The sequence below is a fragment of the Periophthalmus magnuspinnatus genome, chromosome 23 (assembly GCF_009829125.3).
Source record: "Periophthalmus magnuspinnatus isolate fPerMag1 chromosome 23, fPerMag1.2.pri, whole genome shotgun sequence".
NCBI lineage: Eukaryota > Metazoa > Chordata > Actinopteri > Gobiiformes > Gobiidae > Periophthalmus > Periophthalmus magnuspinnatus.
In genome coordinates, this window is record NC_047148.1 from 9,060,865 (window position 1) to 9,084,374 (window position 23,510).

General features: G+C 38.6%; 1 protein-coding gene across 2 annotated transcripts in view; it reads right to left on the minus strand.

The window, feature by feature from the left end:
* lrmp (lymphoid-restricted membrane protein) overlaps positions 1-7,063 on the minus strand; it is a 29,036-nt gene extending 21,973 nt beyond the window's left edge. For both annotated transcript variants that reach the window (XM_055231457.1, XM_033989317.2), the window contains exons 1-8: positions 6,966-7,063; positions 5,275-5,999; positions 4,578-4,685; positions 3,573-3,753; positions 2,716-2,774; positions 2,023-2,098; positions 1,730-1,888; positions 1,481-1,598 (exon numbers count right to left, since the gene is read on the minus strand). In XM_055231457.1, coding sequence (XP_055087432.1) covers positions 1,481-1,598; positions 1,730-1,888; positions 2,023-2,098; positions 2,716-2,774; positions 3,573-3,753; positions 4,578-4,685; positions 5,275-5,944 — 1,371 coding nt within the window. In that variant the 5' untranslated portion in view covers positions 5,945-5,999; positions 6,966-7,063. The remainder of the gene's footprint in view (positions 1-1,480; positions 1,599-1,729; positions 1,889-2,022; positions 2,099-2,715; positions 2,775-3,572; positions 3,754-4,577; positions 4,686-5,274; positions 6,000-6,965) is intronic.
* Between the last annotated feature and the right edge of the window lie 16,447 nt (positions 7,064-23,510).

Sequence of the window (23,510 nt, forward strand, 5' to 3'; positions counted from 1 at the left end):
GGTTTTCTGGGCAATAGTTGGGGTTCACCAACATAGACAGTTCTCCTGAAATGTTATGGTATTAAAGTTATGTAAAATGTATTTATTTAATTACAGGGAATTAAATCATTTAATTATTTTTTAATAAAAAATATCTTCAGCGATATGACCTGTAATTTGGCTTTGTGCTGTCTCCTGCTTGTCTCTGTGGAGATACAGTGGGGCAAAAAAGTATTTAGACAGTCACTAATTGTGCAAGTTCTCCCAATTAAAAAGATGAGATGCCTGTAATTTTCATCATAGGTTCACCTCAACTATGAGAGACAGAATGGGGGGAAAGAATCCAGAAAATCACATTCACAGAAAATCACAGAATTTATTTGCAAATTATGGTGGAAAATAAGTATTTGGTCAATAACAATAACAAAAATTCATCTCAGTACTTTGTTATATACCCTTTGTTGGCAATGACAGAGGTCAAATGTTTTCTGTAAGTCTCTACAAGGTTTTCACACACTGGTGCTGGCTGTTTGGCCCATCCCTCCATGCAGATCTCCACTAGAGCAGTGAAGTTTTGGGGCTGTCGCTGGGCAACACGGACTTTCAACTTCCTCCAAAGATTTTCTATGGGATTGAGATCTGGAGACTGGCTAGGCCACTCCAAGACCTTGAAATCACTGTCATGCAGACCCAGCCATGTTTCATCTTCAATGCCCTTGCGGATGGAAGGAGGATTTTTGCTCACCGTTCTTGTGATCATTTTGACCCCACAGGGTCAGATCTTGTGTGGAGCCCCAGATCAAGGGAGATCATCACTGGTCTTGTATGTCTTTCATTTTCTAATAATTGCTCCCACAGTTGATTTCTTCACACCAAACTGTTTACCTAATGCAGATTCAGTCTTCCCAGCCTACGGTTTTGTTTCTGGTGTCCTGTGACAGCTCTTTGGTCTTGGCCATAGTGGAGTTTGGAGTCTGACTGTTTGAACTCGTTATCAGTATAAAAGACACCCCCGCCTCCCCTCCTCCCCCCTCATAGTTGTAGTGTTCCTGTGATGAAAATTACAGGCCTCTCTCATCTTTTTAAGTGGGAGAACTTGCACAATTGGTGGCTGACTAAATACTGTTTTGCCCCACTGTAGATAAATGTAATGCCATACTGTAAAACATTCCAGGCAAAACAATAATATTAGTTGTGAACTCTATTATCCTCATATTTCAAATTATTTTTTCACTGCACAACAACAACAACAACACACAACAGCAGCTAATTCTGATATTGGAATGTAATAGCAGAGGGGTTTTCACGTAGATGCCCAAAATCTTTGGCTGTAATACAAGAACGGTTGCAAAATAATCAGTGTTTATAATCTTAATTTCAGTACGGAAGCTTTAGATTAACTTTCATTTAAGGCTCAGGTTTACATAATGAGTATTTAATTTATCTAATGTCCCATACACGCACTGCAGATTATCAAAAGATTACCTCTCTCTGGACCCACCATGCGTTTGCTGTGAGCAGAGGCACGAGCCCGACCCTCCTCTGTGTTACTGAGTGTAGCCTTCATCTCCTCCACTTCATCCTTCAACATCTTCTCTTTCTGAGCCAACTGCTGATTTCTACACAAAGAAAGATGAAGTTTAATAAATACAATCATGAAATGACAGCAAAAGCAAAGTCTCTGTCACCCAAAGATGCTTTAGATGAGAAATCTTGAAAATTGCAAGTATTATGTATTTTAACTTCTTACGTCTTTGCCTGGTTCCGCAGTTCTTCATTTTCTTCAACTAATTTTTGATTTGCGTCCTCCATACTCTCCACCACCTGCTTCAGCTTTTTCACCTCGTCTTGCAGTTTTTGGTTATTCATTTGGAGATCGGTTACGCAGTACACAAGCTCTGATGTCTCACTAGAAAAGCCGATAGATATAAAGAGGAATACAATACAACCATTAGTGCCTCTAGCCCACAAGTGGGTGAGAAAAACATTGCCTTTTGTTACTCTATAAGCAGAATGTGTGCTGATTTGTTCTAAATGACTTACAATTCCACCCTAGAAACCTCTCCTCCAAAGGCCTCCAAGCTCCCAGAGGTCATATTGAGCAGCATGGATCTTCTCGCTAAAGTGAAAATACAGAAAACCATAAAAATGATATAAGATGAGCAGACTATAAAACATAAGCATGAAATGCTTAACACTAGATATAAATTAAAAAAATAGGAAGAATTGTTCTAAAAAGGTAACCATCACCACTTTGACAGATGCTAAACAATTCTAACAAAAAACAAAAGAAATTGAGCTGGCAATTATTGAACACATCTAGATCAATGGTTCTTAAGCTGTTCACATCAAATACTACCTAAGAGAAGATTTGGCTTTCCGATTACCACCAGATCTCAGAAATGAGCCATTCTAAAATTGAACTACATTGCTACATCATTACTACAGTAGTTCTAACCTAGATATTACCTAAAGGAGGACCAAAATATGGATACAATGGAATACAGTATTATAGTAAATATTATAGCAATAATATCTATTATTATATTATATACATTTCTGACCACCAGTAGGAGCTTAACTGATAATGAGATATTTGGTAAACATACCACAGTTTGAAAACACGAATGATTCATAATGATATAGAGCAGTAGTGTTTTTCTATACACTGCTTGTACTGACTTCAGGGTATAGACTGTAAAGACTAGTAGAGTCATTATACAGAAGACAAATCACCTGATATGCCATCCCTCATTTTAACAGAGTCTTGTGTCACCTCCTCTGCAGTCTCCTCCCTGTGCAAAGAGAAAAATAAAGTATACTTACTAATTATAGAATACTATAATTTATATAACGTTTTCTAGCATATACAGGAGACATCGTGAGCTCTACAGGGTTATGTAATCAGTGGACAGTCATTAAGTCATCAACATTTAAAATATAAAAATGTATGAAAAAAGTTTGAATGGTACATTCTGAATTATTTTTATACACTCTAAAAATATGTATAATTGTTCAAACTTTCAACAGTTTGATTATAAAACATACTGCTGAGAAAAATACCAAATATTTCCATATAAACTTGCTCAACAGTGAGTCAAAAAGAGAACAGCTGCTTTTAGGTTGAAGTATAAAACTGATGTTTAAGAGGGAATTTTAAATGCCAAATATATACAGGTTCAGAAAGTACAGATGCCAAATGTTTTAAACATAAGCATGCACAATATATCACAAGTTAATCAAAATATTCAATAGTAGAATGAAATCCATTCAAAACCAGTTGTACCCATTTGATAGTTTACTGTACACTGTATGTTCTGATATTGATGGGATTCTTGTATTAGTTTATCAGTTCATATTTCAGTCTTCTCTCAAATGTTAATGCTCCTGAGGTTGGCTTACATTGTGCACTCTAAACAGAATACTTCTTTTTAAACAAAAGTTTATCACAGAAAAATAAAAAATATATATTTTTCTAAAATCATGCAGCCCCAAAGCAAATATTTCTATGCAGTATTGCTCTTTATTTATGTTTAACATGCCTAAAATGTGAACCAAAACACATAAGCTTAAGTCTGAACTGTTGTGTTTACCCGTTGTTGCGGCAGTCGTCGATCCACTCCCTCATGACAGCGTGGTATGTGTCCAGGTCGATGGACACGTCTTTGTGCTCGGGGTCCAACATGTTACACAACTCCTCCAGACCACTGTCCTCTGAGGAGCGGCTCGTTGTGTGCCGCAAGTAGTCCACGATATGGGACACGTAAACTTTACCTGAGATTACAACCTCATTATATGAAATAATGTATATACATAATACAATACAATACAATATGACTCTTACATAATATACATATACAATAGGAGTCTTTTTCTTAATCTAAACCATGAACAATAGGCATGATTCTGTAGCAATGAAGGCCAAAAGAACTGTATTTATTGTTATGTTTCCCACAAATTTATATCGAGACTGTAGTGGCACAAGCAATCTTTTTACAATATGCGACTATAAATTTGTTATACTGATAAAACAAACGGAAAAACACTGTTTACAGATTAAACATAGTTACTTTTATTATACTATGAGGGGCCACCATAGTCTCCTGAATTAATGGACTAATTCAGGAGACACTATATTGATAAATAGGTTGGTATAGTAATTGACAGGCCTACTTTCACAGAAAGTATTAAAAAACCTACATTCCTCTTTACACTGCAAACAATAACTGTAACATACCTAAGAAAATCCATGCAATTAGTCGCCGGAAATTTGTTTCTCTAAAAAGTAGCGATGAAGACAAAAAAAAACCCAAAACTATTCCAGAGTTGCTGAAAACGTCTTATTTGAAATTCTCTCACATCTTCTTCTGAATGAACAAACTCTCAAACTGCTCTTTATGCCACCGATGCCACAGGCGGGAAAACACAAACACACGCCGGTCACACTAGAATGTGACTGCTTCAATAGACAGAGCTTCACTAGATTCAAAGAAACTACATATACAGTTACCGTCAATTAGCATCTTGCTATATTAAGCAGCAGGACCACATGTGACCCAAACATGGATAATTGTACATTATATAAGTGCTGTGTATACCTCTCCGTTGAGTGTCGCAGGCATGGAAGATGGTATCAAGCAGGTTCTCTTCACAAATGAGGCTAATTTCTGCCATAGCCCCTCTTTTTCCATCTGTTGTGGACATTCCTAAAATCACATCAAACAATAAGAGTTGTGTAAGAAAAAACAACACATTATACAGAGGCCTGGAGGCACAGCAAGTCACTATGGACCATCAGACAGATCGGAAGCATCAACAACATCTCAAGGCTATAGCTTTTATGACTTGGTCACGATGTATGTTGTTTACAGATTTTCCTTTTCATTCATATATAGTGGGCTTAGGGTCAGGGTAAGGACGGTTACAAAAAAAGTGGAACAAGAGACACTGTGAGAGAAGAGGAGGCAGTTGAAAAATGTGGGAAATTTTATAGGAACCGCACAAACTTAATTTTGATTTCTTTCAGACCTACATTTTTATTATAAACAATATGTCATAACTGTAACCCTAACTATATATCTATACCAAGAGGGAATGATCCCAAAAACTGCAGAATAGAGTATCTAAATAAAATAAAATAAATAAATTCAACATACTCACTCACAGTACTCATCTCTAAAAGCAAACAGCTACAGAATTAATGAAACAACATGTCCTTAAAGAGCTGCATAAAAATAACCCATGCCCTCCTAAACTAGAACCTCACTTTTCAGTACTAACCTTTAAAATCCTTACCTGTATCTCCCATAGACAACCTCTTCACCACCAGTGCTGGATAGGGCATCTCACACTCCATAGTATTTGTTGCATCGGCTGAGCTAAAGTTCAAGTTATATGACGTGGTTGTATGAAACGGTGTGAAGGTGCATGACATGGGTGGGCTCCTGTTTGGTCTCTCACTGTCTGGCTGCACGGACTGTGGCCCTCGTGTAAACGTGAAGTATGGAGAATCAGTTGTGTTGCTTGTGGGCGTCGAACAATACCTTTGCCACATTTTAACATTCTTCAAATCACTTCCATCTGCTGCTTTCCTCTCTCCAAGCGTGCTAGTTATAGTATAGGTCACATTGGATGGCGTAGGTTTGTAATTGGGAGTAGCCGGAGTAGCCATTGGAGTAGAAGAGCCCATGCTGGTTCTCTTGGAGGCTGCAGAGCTGGGCATTCCCATAGCTTTGTCCTTCTCCCTGTCTATACGTTCCCTGTACAGTGCCCCCTTCTTGAGCAAAGCCTCCAGGTTGGTCCTGAGGCCACACTGGGGGCTGTCGTAGCTGCTGGAGGAGAATTTGGGGATCTGAAAGGGTGAGTTGGGTTCCCGTTCGCCACGCCACTGGATGGTTTGAAGCTTCTTACAGATACTGTCCACGGGATTGTGGCGCCTGGTGGGCTGGGGCGTACAGTACTCCATGGTGCAGAAGGAAGAGGTCAAATGATGGGTTCCTCACAACAGGAGAGGGCAAATTCTAGAGAAAAAAGAGGGACAAAATATATTTTCTGAACCCAATTACAAATACAAATACATTAGAAATTATGTAGAATGCTAAACATGTTTGCACTTTCAGTTTAAGGTGCACTGCTTAACTTTTCTGGTGGAGATGTTTGCTTGAACATTCATGCCTTAAATGTTTAAAACCTATTATCTCCTTGGAGACAAGTAGGCGATCACCAAGTTAGAGGTCAGACCTGTGGAGTGTCAGCCCACTCACAGTGAGAATGCATGTTTTTTTCAAGGCATGTAAAAACACCTATAATTGAAGAAATGTAAGACAGATACATTTCATGCTTTACTGTAGAAGATTCAAAAGCAATACCATCTCTATGGACACAAGCAGGTGCTGGACCCCGTTGAGAAACGTGACATACTGCATCCTTGTTAGAGGATTAATGTTCATTCTTAAAATTTGACTCTTAATCACAAACTTTTTAAATAGTTCTGATCTTGAAATTAGATGCTGCCAGAATTACCTTGAAAGACTGCTGTAGAATCCAAGTAATAGAAAACACATCAGATATCACAACAGATGTTGATTATGAATAACTTCAAACCAGCTCCAAACACACCATATGAACACCCAAGATCCACAGGTGTGCCCACTGGACGGTTAAAATTGACCTCACAAACTACAGCTGTAAATAATATTAAAACAAATTCAAATACTGATTATATTGTTTTGCGTATGAAAAATACGAATAACAAAGCAAGTTTTACTCAACCAAAAAAAAAAAAAAAAAAAAAAAAAAAAAAAAAAAAAAAAAAAAAAAAAGTACCTGCGCCAGAACATAGCACGTTGACGACAGAAACCAATTCATAAATACAACATATTAATATGGTTGGCAATCATTTATCTAATATGCTTTCTTTGCTCTTAAGTTCTCCACTACTGGCACTTGCACACGCATGCTATGTAATATTTAGGATCAGATGTTACCTCGAAAAGCGGTGTGCGAAAAGTCTGCGGCCAAATGTTTGTGGAAACCGAGCACGCGCACAGGTAGCATGCGGCAGAGTGACTGAACAGTTAAACCCACGCGCGGCGCTCACGAGTCTACAATGACAGACCTGTACTCCCGCCTAGTGGCAAATACAGGCCATAGCAGCTCCAGAAAGATCATTTTGCCTGTATCTACAGATGTAATAACTCCAGTTCAGTTAGTGATTAGTGAGCATACTGGGAGTCACAAGCCTAATGAGGCCTTTTATTATGGATGGGAAATTAAAAAATATGGCAGACCCCATCATACCAAGTTTAGCAATAAAACAATAATTTATTGGAATTTAAAATTTTAATTATATTTTGTTCATCAGCACATTCGAAAAATAAGTTTGCATACGTGTGTGTGTGTGTGTGTGTGTGTGTGTGTATATATATATAAAACAAACACTACATCTTCATTTGATGTATTCAGCCTTACTTACCCTCAACAGCTGCTTGTCCTCAAACATCTTCATGATTTCTTGTATCCCACGTTCAAAACTCTCCACTGTATTGTCGCATATACACTGTGGTGGCCGTCCTATGTGTCTTCATGTTGGCATAGCAGCACCAAAAAACCTCGGACTAGTTCAATAATTTCCTTCTATAATAAACTGGACCAAGTCTTTCAGTGTCTTCAAGGTAGGATTAAGGCATCTGAGATATCTCCTTTTGAAAATGATTGGTTATAAAATCCACTGTGGCAGCCAGTGTCCTCTCCTGTAGCTATGCTTACCTAAGTGCATGGCAGGATCCTTCTTAAGTCTGAGGGCTTTGCTTGTTTAACCCTTGGTGTGGCCAACGGCTCAACAGAGATTAAGATGGACATGTGCAGAGCCATGGATGCTTTCACTTCTGACTTTGGACTGAACATCACAAAACTGACATTTTGTTTACAATGACAAAATTGCAAAATTGCCCTCAAAGTAATTTATACTGTACTTTACAAAAGCTTGTTTACTGTCCAGTAACTTTGGTCTTCATATCCTAACATATTGCTCAGTTCTTTGTTACTTGGCCCAATACCCATTCTGTAAATGTTATATTTACTGTTACTGTTAGTTATCTGTTATATATATCTCATCACTATAGCCAACATCAAACTGAAAAATGAACTTTGCTACATATATTGCATTTTCCACATGTGCCAGAATGGTGTGTACCAAAATATTTTATAATCTTAGGTGTTGCACCTTTGTGTACACAATTTCATCAAACTGTCTTTTGTACTATCTGAGTCAAAAGGCCAGATACATGCAATGAGAGGATTGCACAGACATGCACAGACTGCCCCATTCATATTTATAGCTGCTTAATCCAGAGTCGTGAGAGAGTCGAGGGATTATGGCACTGTCCAGGTACAAAGACACACCTCAATTTCCCTCTCACAGATTACTATACTATGTCATTTTGAGTGGAGACCTGTAGGCCAGAGTGCAAAGAGACATTATGCATTGTATAGGATTACATTTAAATAGTAAAAAACAAATGTGTGGGAACACTTCAAGCACCTGTAGCACAAAACCTATGTTCAATCATTTGCACCACAGTAAAACAATCAAGCCTTTATTGTCTCTGGACAAGACAAAGGCAAGTGTAGTTTAGGACAATTAGAAAAAAAGTCCAAATGAAGCAGTCCTATGAGGATGTGAACTGGTGTTGCTGCTTCAATGAACCAATACATCCCTGAGCCAGGAACTATGAATCTGCACTTTTACCCTTGAATGTTATTTTATGATGGTTATTTGCTTATTTGCAATTATTTATCTTTTGATTTGTTGTATTGTGATTTCTTTTTCTGTAAAGCTCTTTGAATTACCTTGAGTAGGAATTGTGCTGTACAACTAAACGTGCCTTGCCGTTGCTCTCACAGCATTTCAGTGTTGAGATATGCCAATGTCTTGTCTTCTCCTTATATTCACAAAATAAGCAACATCTTTACAAGCCTGACGTCTACTGGCCAACTGAATATTACACCATTTCACTTGGACAGAGGAGAAACTTCCCACTATCCACCATTAAACAGGATTATGAATATAAATGATTATCAAAGTATAAGAAAGCAAAAAGATGTCGTCTCTAGAACACACCATCCTTCGCGGTTGTGTGAATCTGCCCTTGAAAAGAGTGCTCAGTTGTGATACCTAAACATCTAGCCTAGATATTTTTTTGAACAGTAAAATTCCCACAGTTTTACTTAGGACCCAAAAACAGCAGACAGTTGGTACGTACTTCAACTGTTTATTGTCCAGGATAGTAATCAGATAAGGCTTGGGGGTCCAAAAAGTATTCGACAAGCAGACGGGCGAGCAGGCAGGAACGCAGACAGGAACACAGACAGGAACGCAGACAGGAACGCAGACAGGAACGCAGACAGGAGCGCAGACAGAAGAGCAGACAGGAACGCAGACAGGAACGCAGACAGGAACGCAGACAGGAGCGCAGACGGGCGAGCAGACAGGAACGCAGACAGGAACGCAGACAGAAGAGCAGACAGGAACGCAGACAGGCAAGCAGGCAGTTTTCAATAATAATGACAGAGGAACCTGGACATAGAACAAAGCCATAGCAGTATAAAACCTCTGAAGAAAAAAATTTTAAAAGTGAACTTGTCTTGTGGCACCAAACACACCTGGGGCAGTGTCAACGACGAACTGGCGAGGAATGGATGAAAAACCAGACTTCTTATACTGCAGGTAATGACGGAAATTGGATCTAGGTGTGCCAGCTGCCAGATCAGGTAAGCCGACGCCCAGGTGGGAAGAGAGACAAACAACACAGAAGGGAGGGAGAGACAACAGGGAAAACAGTAGAAGGGAGGATCCTGACAAAAATAACTTGTAATTGAATACATTTTAGTTTCAATGTACTTTTAATGCCATACTGCAGAACATTCCTGGCAAAGCAATAAAATCTTCATTGAGAGAAGAATAGGATGCGACTCGACCTGGCCATCTTCTGCATAAAGGACTCACAGTTGTCTTCACAATTACTAAAGGCTCTCTCGGATACACAGGTGGGTGGATTCACACACATTCACACATGTTTCTCCTCCAGATGTTTTCATTAACTCCACAACATCTGTACAGCCATCTGCGCTTTTCACACCTCTGTCACCCTGGTTTTTGTGTTTGGAAGTTCATTTGTTGTGCGCAAACATCCAAAAAAAGAACAACTTGGAAAAGCAGTAATTACAAGAGGTGTCAAAGGAATGTATAGATTAACATATTGCTCAGTGCTTTGTTAAGTAAATACCCATTCTGTAAATAGTCATAATTATCTCATCACTGTAGCCAACATTAAAAGAGCAACGTAAAAGTGTAGATGTTTCTTATGTGGAGGAATACTTTAGGCAAGGCAAGTTTATTTGTATTGCACAATTCGTACACAAAGTAAATCAAAGTGCTTTACAGTATAAGAAAGACATTGAAATGCCAACACAAACAAGTCAAAAGATGAATAATCACAGATAATTAATTAACATTAAAAGAGAAGAGTGCAGAATTAAAACATTTCAGTCATACGCACAGCTAAATAGAACCGTTTTGAGCCTGGATTTAAACATTGTCAAAGTAGAGGCCTGTCTCACCAAGACTGTTCCAGATTTTAGCTGCAGAAAACTGAAACACTGATTCTCCATGTTTCGTCCTGACTCGGGCACCAGCAGGAGGCCTGACCCTGAAGTCCTCAGGTTACATGGTTCAGATGGCACTAACTAGACAAATACTTTCATATAAATACATATGATGTGATTCTGAAAGTACATCAAAATTGGCAGAGTAATGTTGCTTCAAATAATATTACCATAGTAGAAGTATAAAGTAAAAATCAAACAAAATATAATAGGAGTAAAAAGTATTTGAGGAAACTTTTACTCAAGTAAGAGTAATTGTAAGAGTAGTGACCCCTTTTTATAAACTGTAAGGAAACAAAACCTGAAATAATGCCAAGAATCTAATATTAGATGATAAAAAGGAGAAAAACTAAAACAAATCTGAAGGACGGTGCAAGAAAAATAAATGCTCATCATTATTATCAACGTAAACTGTAATTGTGAAGGAAGAGATGGCAGACCAGCTACAAGATTTGTCCAGTTGACAGATTTAACTTCGTTGTTTGCTGCGGAAGACCAGGTAGACAGTTGAAAGAAGTTTATCTGATCAGATGAATGAAGTTACAGACAGCAGGCACATGCATTGTGTTTCAAAAGCATTTTTCCAGTACGCATAGCTCGAGAAAGGTACTATCTATAGAAGGCAGGTCCTATAAGGACTAAACTCATTTTACAAAGCTGTTTACTGTTAGTTGTTTACAGTGAGGTAGAATGCGTCACTAAAAAGATGCTTGCAGTCACCGTAAAGATGTATTACAAGGCCTCTCGTCAACCTGAAAATGAAGAGCCGTATCATGTAACCGAAGAAGGAAGTTCCAGTGTAGACGTCTTAAAATAAGCTTGTGTCGCTTTCTTGATGAGAAACAAGTTCACCTCAATGTTTAAGACACACAGTATTCAACACAAGGTTTAAGAGTAAAGTAATAAAGCAAAAATCATACTTTCATAAAGCTTTATCATAAAAGACAGTAGGAAGAGTAAACTCAACAACAACTTAAACTCAACAACAACTTAAACTCAACAAACAACTTTTTACTCGAGTACTGTCACAGCATTACTCAAGTAGGAGTAAAAGTAGGCAGTTTAAAAATGCCCAAGTACAATTTTGAAGAAAACGTACCCACCTCTGAGTAATACTACCCTTTCTACTTCTAAATGCATTTTAGTCATTTGAGTCCCTTCTTATGATTTCTTTTCATCATTATGTAGCTAATTTCCACCTCTGTGTTACATAACCCAGAGTGATGTGGCTAGCAATTACTTCTGCTCACACAAACCCCAGTGGTTCATGTTTATTATTCACCTGTAGCGTGCATTTTCTAGCCTGTTAATACATAATAAGCCCAATGTCTTATTAGGCAAAGAGCTTTGGTGAGATAGGAGATATCTAAAGCACTGCAGGTTGAAGCAGCAGATTCATATAATGTTTTTTGCTCAGGGCCTAATTGGTCTCGTGTTATTGTGCCTGCGTAATGAGCCTATTATCAAGAGGCATATGGGGATAGGCCTTATCACTTTTGAATGTGTATTTAGTGACTAGAAGATTATCCTGCAAACTAAAGCCAAAACAATGGTATTCCCCTTATTTTAGTTAATTGATTTGCTTAAACATATGATAACAAACTTTGGGCCTTAGGCGAGTTCAGCTCATTTGTTTACATTTCTGATAGCAGATATGGGAAACTGTACTATAGGCTTGTTAAATATTTACACATTTCAGATTTGACAATAAATGTGTTACTGTAGAAACATGGGGACATTCGCTATAACAAAAGATGAAATAATAGTTCACGTGTTTTATTTCTTTTTGGGTGCAATTTGTAATGTTTCTGATGGAGCATTTGCCACCTGTCTCCATGGGGATGTGTTTGTTGGAAAGTTCCACAGTATGGCCAAATTAAAGGTCCCATCAGTGGAACACACCTACGGTAAGAGTGCACGTTTTTAAATGCTTTCTTGAGCCATAAAACAAATATAATTAAATAAATGCAGGACATACTTTTGATGCTTTATTGTGAAACATTCAAAGCAAAACATTAACAACTCCATGGGGTCAAGTATGTGGTGGACCTAAAGCGAAAAGTGAAGACCATCCTCCAAAAGGTTAACTTCACACAAAAGTATGGCACCATTTGAACTTTTAGTATCCTCCAAAAGCAACTCTGTGCAGCCTATACACACAGCAAGTCTTGGGGTAATGTAATTTGCATGTCTCGTCATCATATTCTGTCTCTACAACTATTATATTTGTAGTTATATTTCATGAAAACACTGACCACTTGTTTATGTGCGATACCATCTCTTTCCTTTAGCTGCTTTAGAGACTGAGCCGATGAGGAAGAGCGTCTAATGGTTGCAGTGTGGGGACTTCGAGATAGGGGCAAGACAAACTTCTTTCCTTGCTCTCTCATTAACTTGTAATTGCACAAACCCAATTATTGCCTCAGCCTTTTGTGATCTTCAAAGGCAAGATGCTGCAAAATGACGCCTCCAACAAGTAGGAAGGAGATTTGGGGGCTGGGGCTTAATGAACAATAAAATCGACAAAACGCTCGGAAAAACTGCTGTACGCTCCGTTTAAATCTGTTGACATTTCATTTGGAGGCGCGCAACACAAGACAACATTGTGCAACAAACAAATGAATGGTCCGAGGCGCCAGATGAAAGATGGGTTTACTAAGTCGCCCCGCTGTTCCTCTTTCAAGTTAATTAGAAATCGCATCCTTTTGTTTCCGATTCGCGGGCGTTTATTTACTCGCTCACTTCGACCATTAGAACAAATTTGCAACATGAGACACGAGTAATTGGATTTGTCTCCGTGCCTGTCACAGATTCGGGAACATTTAGTTGTGATTTTTATTATTCCTTTATGCTCTTGTGTTGCTGGAGTTTGGGAGATTTGCTGGTGGATATTTGATTTCATTTCTGGGTTTGTGTTTTGCGCACAATTAGTAGGGAAGTGAAGTTTACGGCTAAGTTTGTGGCCTCTAAGGAGGACGAAATTATTTTGCAACCTGTTAATAACCTCTCTCTCCACCATATGGCCGCACCAACAGTGACTGGAGCTTCGTAGTTTAGAAGAGCCCAAAAGACCTGTCAGCATGGAAGCTACGCAATAAGCAAAAACAAATGTGCAATGAATGTACCACAACTGCAATATGTACTTCAAACGTTATGTGACAGATTGTACCTTCAAGAAACGGTGCATATAAGTACAAATGCTTGATTCTGTTAGCAAATAAGACCATGCAAGAATTACCAACAACTGACTAAAACTTGGGCAACTTTCACAATTCTTAATCCAAAATATAATATGCTCCCCATCTAATTCAGAGGTATTCAGTTGTTTGTGTCATAAAGACTGACTGAGGGACCAAAGATACAGTTCAACAGAGTTTATTTGCAGATACAGGAATGTAACTGAAGGTAGACAGAGCGGACAGTTGGGAGCGGTGTCGTATGAAGTAGTCTTGGGTCGCAGGGTCAGAGGCTGAAGTGTTTGTACTGGTCGAGGTGAGCTGGATCTGAGGCTGAGGTGTTCGTACCAGTCGTGGAAAGCTGGGTCGGAGACGGAGGTGCACAGCGGTTTCAGGGAGCGGGATCACGGTGGCTACGCGAGCAAATAAATCAGAGCATGACATGAAGAAAAAACAGAAGATGACAAGATGATCTAGCCCTGAGTGTCGAATCCTCAGTCCTTTTATCCTCACAGGTGCAGCTTGATTGATAATGGTTTGCAAGTGTCTGTGGGAGGAGCCAGAATCTCCACCCTGCTCCACACAAAAAAACCCTAACCCTGACAATCTGACACCAAGCACTACCTCCATCTAACCATTTTTTCCACTACCACGCCACGCCAGCCGAGAGACAGCATGTCCTGGGAGCAGCACCTCTACTCTGAGCTCATTTCATGTGACTGAGCTCCTTACCTTATCTCTTAGGCACTATCTACAATTTTTCACCCTGGTATAGACCAACTGCAGCATCCCTCATAGGTTTTTGTGGTGTGAAATGGGGTTGGGGGAGCGACAAATTTTGACTCATTCTTGCCAATCTACATGTAGCACTTCAGCTTGCTAGTCAGTATGTCACCCATTAACAGGTATCTTACCGAAGACATTTCCTGCTCATGTCATAATGTTTTGGCTCATCGGTTTTGTCTGTTAAATATAAACTCAAGGGATTTACATTTGTGCCTCATTACCTCGGATCTGTGCAGTTAACCCTCTCTCTTGAAAGCCCGTGTGTGGAGTGGTCCAGACAGGGGAGCCTGGATGGTTTTTGGCTCTTTGCGCTGATGGCTCATTTTGGCAGTGGTTCCTCCTTGTGCACAGAGGCACAGCTGGTGAGCGGTGCATGCACATTCACAGTATACCCATAACTCATAAATGCCAGAGTCTTTCAGGGCGGTGTAATCTAGGCCACAGCTGAAGTGACCACAACAGACTCCTTGTTGTTTTAGAGAACATAGTTGTGTTTAACCATCTTTGGCATATTGTAAACTAAAATTGTTATCTTTTTGACCCATTTTACTTTGCAGTGATTTGTATATTTACCTTGCTTTACATCAATAAACCATTCCCCCACTTGCACACCAGTGGCAGTATTATTTGCACTGTATTGGCACTCAAAAGCAGTTTAAAGCTTCTGTTCGCATGTATATTTGATATTTTTCTACCAGTACCCCATCCTCTCACCTGCTCTTTGTTCAGACTTACCTGTGTTTTCTGGTCTTCTTCATACAAAAACTTGCCACACCATCAGACTGCAGCATAGTGGTGTTATGTGAGAGTATAACAAGGGTGGACCGGCTTTAAGAAAGAGCTAGAAATAATAACAACGGCATATTTCATTCAAAAAAGTGAATAATGTTGAGAACATTTATGTGCCACTAGTGTCTGTTGCGCACTCACAAATATTTGCATTAAGGAAGCACTGACCCATTCAAAACCAATGATGTCCGTGCTACCAACTGGGATCCTCAACAAGACGAAATGTTATAAATCTATCAACGCTTTCTCTTCTTCATAACCCCCGTCTCTCTGTCTCTTAAACAAATCCATTCGATCCCAAGTCGGTGCAGATGATGTTTTAATTGTCACATCAGGTTTAAACCAGGGGGACAGAGGAGTCACAGTTGGTGTAATTTAGGATTATAGAAAGAGGGTAAACAAGAGAGAGACAGAAAGAACGAGCAGAAAGAAAAGGAGAAATGGATGTGTAGAGAAAACGAGGAGGAGGGAGGAAATGAGAGAAAAATGAAGAGACAGAGAAAGGTAAGAGAGTAAGAGAGAAGGGAAACGATGAAATGGAAAGGGGGAGGTAGAAAATAAAGAGGGAGAGGGAGGTTTAGACAAAAATGGAAAACAGAGAAAATGAGGAGAGCGAGAAATAAAAAGAAAAGGAGTGAGGGGGGTTGAGAAGAAAAGGGTGAGAGAAATGGAGAGACACAGAGAGAGAGAGAGGGACAGAAAGAAGGCAGAGGGGTGGGGGGAAGAGAAAGAAAAGAAGAGACAGAGGTAGGTAAGAAGATGGAGATAGGGGTGGATAGAGAGAGAAGTCGTGGCAGCCGTTCAGCATGGTAGAGTGGTATTTGGCTCTGAGCTGCAGCTCTCGCCCCGCCGGGCCATGATATGATTTGACAAGCGCGCCGCTGTCATCTTGAGTTTGTCCAATTTGAAATTCTAATTAATGAACTCGACGCCACTTTGGGTTTTTGCCGCTTGTGTTGTTGTTATCTTCATCCTTGTCTTAGGCCACTTTGTTTTCTGTTTGTCTTCTCTGTAACTGTAATAAAGCTGTAATAAATATGTAATTGGAAAAACCCATATATTTTTCAATTAAAATAATGTTCATGCTAAAAAACGTATGCACTGTAAACAAAACAAAACAAAACCAAAGCTCAAATCTATTAAGTACAGCCAACTTATTAAACCATATAATACACATTTATTAAATTAAACTGAAATTATGTGACAACTCTGTTCAAAAGTATGAATATCTATGGGTCACAGGGCTTATATTTGACATGTTTTGGGAGCAAAATGTGTCTGATTACAGTCTTTAATCTACATGCTAGTGAAATACATAAGGCAATATTTTAAAACTTAAAAATATAAAGTAGCGCTCAGGTGATGGTACCAGTAGGAATAGACTGTATTTTGAAAAATAACGTTGTGGTCTCTGAGGTAGAAGCCTATTATAGTTTTGTCTTGTTTTGTCAAGTCCATTTTTTTTTTTTTTTTTTTTACAACAGGAAGAAGTTACACTCCACTAAATCTGAAATTTCCAAGCACCACTGACCCATGTTAAGGCCACACACAAGTCCCCAACATGTGTGAATTATATGTTTTGGTTGTAAAATGTTGAAAAAGATAAACAGTGCAAACCTGGTTCCCTATAGAGCCTTTTTTTCTTTTTTTTTTTTACAACTGTGGTAGTGACACTTGCATTTTTTATGGGAAGTTAAACAAAATATTCATACTTATTATTATTGCAAACCATTTTAAAAGTTTTTCTATGAATACAAGGCACTTACATTTTTTAATCCTGTTTTTTTTCTTTTTCCTGCAGATAAAGTTTACCTAAAATAAACACTAACTAAAACTTCACCTGCTCTACCTAGTCATACTTGTACTCACCAGCAGGGGGTGCAAGCAGCCTACAAACCTGTCCCTCTCCTCCACGGCGTGTGAGCCTTCAGCGCTGAGCCTGAGGAGGGACTGGGACCGCGTGGAGTGAGTTTTGGAGCGCGGCCAATCCCCACCAACAAACCACTGCAGAACTAATCTATTTCCACGGGACGTCCTATAATCCAGCCATCATTTAATCACAGAATCATGGCTACATCCACCACTGTTACTCTATCACCCCTTCCCCTCCAAAAGCTTTAATAAAAATGTATTTGGTAAATATGAGCTTGTGATTAAAGGCAGATTAGTGCAAAAGGACAGAGCAGATGATAATTTTGTTAACACTGGTGTCAACATTTTGCCCCTCTTTGATATTATGGCTTATGCAGTTTTAGGGGAATTTTGCAGCTTATTTCAAATGATGGATAGATGGATGCATGGAGATCACGTACTCTTGCATATGCACAGATAAGTGTCACTCAAAAGCCTGTGAAAAGCGGGTTTATTTCTTGTTCTAATGAGAAATCCCTGGGCTGACACATGTTCTATTTTGTGCAGTATGAAACAGAAGATTTTGTTGCATTGTTGATGTTTTTTTTTTTAGAAGAGAAAATTGAGTGTAGTGGGTTCAAGAGTAAAAAAATCTCACCTTGGTAAAAATCTGAATTGTTTGTGAGTAAAGATGTTGAAAGTATTGTTAGTGAAAATGTGTTTTGTTTAGTTTTTTTTAAATATCACAGCTCTTTTTGTTCCCTATTGTGTTTTGTATGAATACAACTTTGACAAAGGGAATTTGTATCTTCATTTACAAACATGGGCAAGTTCATATTTCTACTGTGACTTTTCAAACTGAAAGCCTAAAAGGGTTGTCATCCTTAATGTTAAAGAGATTAATGTTAAAAAACAGTATCATTATTTTATATATTTCCATTTTTCAAACCCAGTTAACTTTTGTAATTATATATCTACTAGTTGGCTATCTTAAAACAATAATGTAACTATTTTCTATAAATTTGAAGCATTGTTTTTTGATATTTAAAGATTTTTCTCCCATCCATTGCCACTTATATAAAGCTGGTCAAATTACTTTCTTTGAGTTACAGTAATAATCATAATACAAAAAATATATATAATTTAAATGCAGTTTCTTTCCTCTTTAATTTAAAACAAACTTTCTAAGTTTAATCATCCCATTCTTCAGCTTCAAATCCATTTCAAAATCCTACATTGTTTTGTTTGTTAAATACATCAGTCGAACAGATTTCTATATTAGACGTATGATTCACAACATTAAATACATTACCGCCTGTGCCAATGTGCCTGCCAAACGCTCTGTTCCCGATCACTATAGACACATATCTCTTATGTTACAATGCAAACTTAAACCCTATATTTAAATTCCCATAAGCACATTTTCAATAGAGCCTCTCTCTTTGCATTGCCAGCCCCTGCGCGTTGTTGTTCCCAGGTGGGCACATTTCGTCTTGGATTGCAGGACACATCCTTATTATTATTCAGTGCGTATTTGAATGTGTGCGTGCTTCAAAAGGAGACATTGATGGTGACTAATGTTCGGCATTGGCCCGTGTTGTTGCCTGCAGGTGGGACTGACTCACACATAGAGACCACCTTGTGCCAACTGGCCAATGAACAACTGTCTGTCGCCGTGCGCTTGAGCGGAGCAGTCGTGCACAGCTCCACAGCTCCACAGCGGCTGGAAGATGTTCACTCTCTACACTGGTTTGTATGGAAGAAATGGTCGACAGAAATAGGACCACAAAAAGTTATTAATAATTACAGTGGTTTAATGATTCCAATGTGCATAGGATAGGTTAGACATCACATTTATAACGTTATTATATTCAAGGTTTTGTTAGTAATCTTACCTAGTTTTATCTAGTTTGACCTTTTCTGAAGCTTGTAATTGGACAACATATGACAACTTTTACAGAGCGACCACTTTAAACAAGGGACAAAGCTCATCTAATTCGAACAATAGGTAGGCTTATAATATGATGAATACATTCGAATATCAACACCTTTACTGTGTGAAATACATGTTAAAAATGATAGAAAAATGCGCTACTTGTCCTTTAATTTTGGATGGAATTTTGTGTATGAAAGTGTTACTTCAATTTCACCTTTTTCCTCACAAACCGACACTTGACTGATGAATGATGAATGATGAATATTTCCCACAGCTACTAACCTTCCAAATCAAGTCATTAGAAAAACACGAAAACCTATCACATGCACTTTAAACACGAATGTGATTCCAAAAGGGCTAGACCCTTAAATAAATAAAAAAATAACCAAACGTTTCTCCGGAGTTTTGCTAAACCAAGAGGCCTGTGTTATGAGGATGTGAAAGTCATATCACAAGACGGTCACACAATAAAAATGTTACAAAAACAGCAAAGAAACAAGCATCACTGTATTGTCCTGGTCCTGCATCTCCGGACACAATCATTTGGTCTCATCACTCTCAATTTGACATGTCCTGCCTCTGTCAGGTGTCAGCTCATGTTACTGTTGGGGCATACACCTTTAAAAACACGCACAACACACGTACCGCTTCCTCTTAAATACAACATTCTGAGGATTTTCCATTCAACAGATATAATATTTTGCTTTAAATTGGTAATTGTTATAGCAACAGTTGTAATTTCTTTCATGATTCTGAAACCCATGAATAAGAGGACGCTGAATCTATCTTTTTTTCATCCCCCAAATACACAAACTCTAGTGGCAGTTGGTAAAGCATTGTCTCCTGGATCTATAACACAGAGAGGGAGTCTGTGTGAGTGTCTTTGACTAATCAGACATGATCATTACTGCAGTACAAACATGTGCGCCTGCGTCTGCCTGAGTCCATCATGGTTTGAGGAGCGGAGGATGTGACAGGCGTGGAGGGGGTCTGTGTGCTGTAATCATGAGGGGTGGTATCAAAGATGTATGGACCCTCCAAGTGCGCATAAAACACTTTAAACACTGTAATTGCCGTTTACTCTCAGCTGTTCTCCTGCTCCCGTGGGACCCCCAAGCTGGATAGGGACCACACGTTCATTCACACAAATGTCTACGCAGAACAATGTAGTAGATTCGTTTGGGATTTGAAATGTGTCTATAAAGTGGATTCAGAGACATTACATAAATATTTCATTGTGGCCTGCAGCTGCACTCAAGGTCATAAGGTAAATCTGTCTGTCCTCCCTTTCCTTTCATGTGAAGAAACACAATGTTACAGTTTTGGATAATTCATATCACACATATATTATCATCTTTTGTCATCTTTTTTCAAACTCAAAGTCCAGGTCCACTCAAAGTTAAAATTTTCAAGCTACAGTTTACATCTCTTTGAGTAATACGATAAAAAAAAAAAGCTTAAAATAGCTACGTAATTGTGCACATGCAATATTGTCTTGTCTTGTCTTGATTTTGTATAGAGTCAATGGTAGGACCGGTAAGACAATAGTGCCCTTAACTGCATGTAGGTCATTCTCTTGCCCCCCAGAAAGAAACTATCTGATCTAATCTAAAAATAATGATCCTAATACTTGTCTGTGTCTTGTCTAGACTCTGCCACCACAGCTAACACTGTGTGTGTGTTTGGGGGAGTGGAGGTGAGCTTCCTGGTGTATAAATTAAGCGCACATAACTTCTCTAGCAGGTCACTGAAACAACAGCCGCCTGCCAACTCCCACTGAGGGCCTTCAACGGGCATAAACGACCCATTGTGAGGCCGGGATAGTGCATGGATGTGTGTGCTAGTATTTTCCTCCATGCGAGTCAAACGTCATATTCCAGCTATTACTACTGTGTTACTGGGTATTGAGAACAAGCTAGACTATAGGTTTTTAAATGTGATTAACTGATCGCTGGGCTATATTCCCCGTAGAGGAATAAAATGGTGCAAAAACAAGGCTTCACAAAGGGCCCATTGACAAAGTAGTGTGAGTGGATGTATGTGTGTAAGTTTAGGAGGAGGGGTAGAGTTTTGGACCCTCTGAACTCCCCTCAGCTGTGACCCACTGAGTCGACAATAGCCTGTGTATGTAAAGACAACACTGGCAGAATTAGAAGAGGATGAAGCAGTGTTCTGATTGGCTGAAAGACAGTTCAGCATCCCGATTGGCTGGAGCATTTTGTGATTACATGTTTATAAGAAAGACTTTAAATGAAAAACACAAAACGTCATGGAGAGGCACTGCCAGGCGAATGTGCACAAGTTACATAGACTTGGCTTTAGAGAGGCACTGAAAAGCTTTGGAGATATTTATAGAACAATATGAGGTTGCACAAGTTAGGCACCCATGTAACATACTACATATGTATACTGCTTTTATTATGTTGAAATTACATTTAACAAGGCATGCACAAGGAAATCTCTGAATGTAATCTGCACAAATCAAAGTTAGATGTAATCACAGTACAATATGTTGAAGATAATCAACCAAGACTGTATTTGTATTTTCTGTGTAAAGTCAATATAATTCTTTCACCAGTTGAAAAAGCTGAATCTCTTCAATGCCATCTGTTATCCACAGCAGCAGAAGCTATTCCACCTCAGCCTCTCCATCTCCTCTTCTTCACCAGTGTCAATTGTCTCCAGTGGAGTTAACTGGCCAGTCTCCAATACTTTACCTTTAGGACATGGATAAGTCTGGAAGTCTCTGATTTACCTAAGTTCAGACGGGTGTGATTAACCAACCATTACCCATCTGTATCAAAACAAACATGGCTGCTTAAAACATAAAAAGAAATGGAAAAAAATAACTTAAAACATCACAGATTTCTGTCAGATCTTTGAGTGAAGCGCTTATGTGCCAAGGTGAGCAAAGTTTTTGTTCAAAATAATAAATGACCAATGAGCTACTCAGTTTAACCAAAACTGAACAGAAATAAACAAAACTGACTGCACGGCTCTGTCTGAGTTTGGTGTGGAAGTAGTGACCAGACTGAAAGATCTTATATGAGAACCATTCTGCCCCTCAATATGTCTCAAAGCACTCATAGAACAAGACTAACGTTTCATATTGTTTAGTCTATTGTTAAATCCATTACAATTGGCGCCTACTTTTTCGTAGTAAAACTTTCACATAAAATGAATTTCAATCAATTTTATGTCTTGAAATGGTAACAAAACCACTAATATATTGTTTGAATTGTACAATGGCACAAAGTGCATATTTTGGCTGTGAGATGTGGGGTACTGCCACATGCAGACAGCCTCACGGGGGGATTATTTGGGAAAATTCGAGGGGCATTTGAAGAGGAGTGTAGTCGCGGCATGGAAGCATCAATCTGTCAACAAAACCCTACTTTATGGGTCAAAAGGCTTTCAACATGGCACCCAAAGGAGACAGAAAGACAACAAGCTGCAACAAGGGGGTCCACGTTTACCAATGAGTGAGGGAGAGCAGATGAAAAAGAGAAAATTGTTACTATTACCTTGGCACCAGAAAAAAGAAGTACAAAACATAAAAAAGGAAAATCTGTATGAGAACGAATAATCACGATGGTTATTTTTTGCCGGATACTGCTCCCTTGCATTATCAAAATTGATCGTGTCTATAATTTCACAGGGGGCAGAGAAAGAGCTGGCTCGGGCCCATTGTCAAAGCTCACATATCAAACACTGTGATATTGTAGCAGTTAAGTGGCAATTTTGTTTGGAGCAAGCAGCTTTTTTTTTCATAAAGAATAAAGAAATGCAGGTCTAACAGGAGAATGGTGGTGTGAACTTTTGCTCATGTGGAATATGCAAATGATAAGACATATATAGAATGTTGTTACAGTGTGTGTCCTACAAGAAGTATAAGATTATATTCACTAGCTAAAGTCCATAAATTCCTGCACAGTGTAACTTCTGGGGTAGACCATTTGCTTGTTTCCATGGAAACGTTTTTGTTTTGTCTGGAATGTTCCACAGTGGTAATTAGACATGTTTTTATAACTAAAAAAAAAAAATAATAATAATAAAATCATCATAAAAATAAAACAAAATAACATCAAAATTAGAAAATGTGCTAATGTACTTGCTATGAGTGGGTTGCCTCTCTCCAGATCTAACATGTAAATGTAACAAAAGTATGATAAAATAAATAAAACAAAACCAAAACATTCATCTTTAAAGAGACTATTGCACATTTTGTTTATGAAAGAATGGCAGAATGAACCTTTACCAAGCAGTTATCCAAATATAATGAATGAATACCTGTATCTGTCAAGCCAAAAACTTTTTCAGACAAAAAA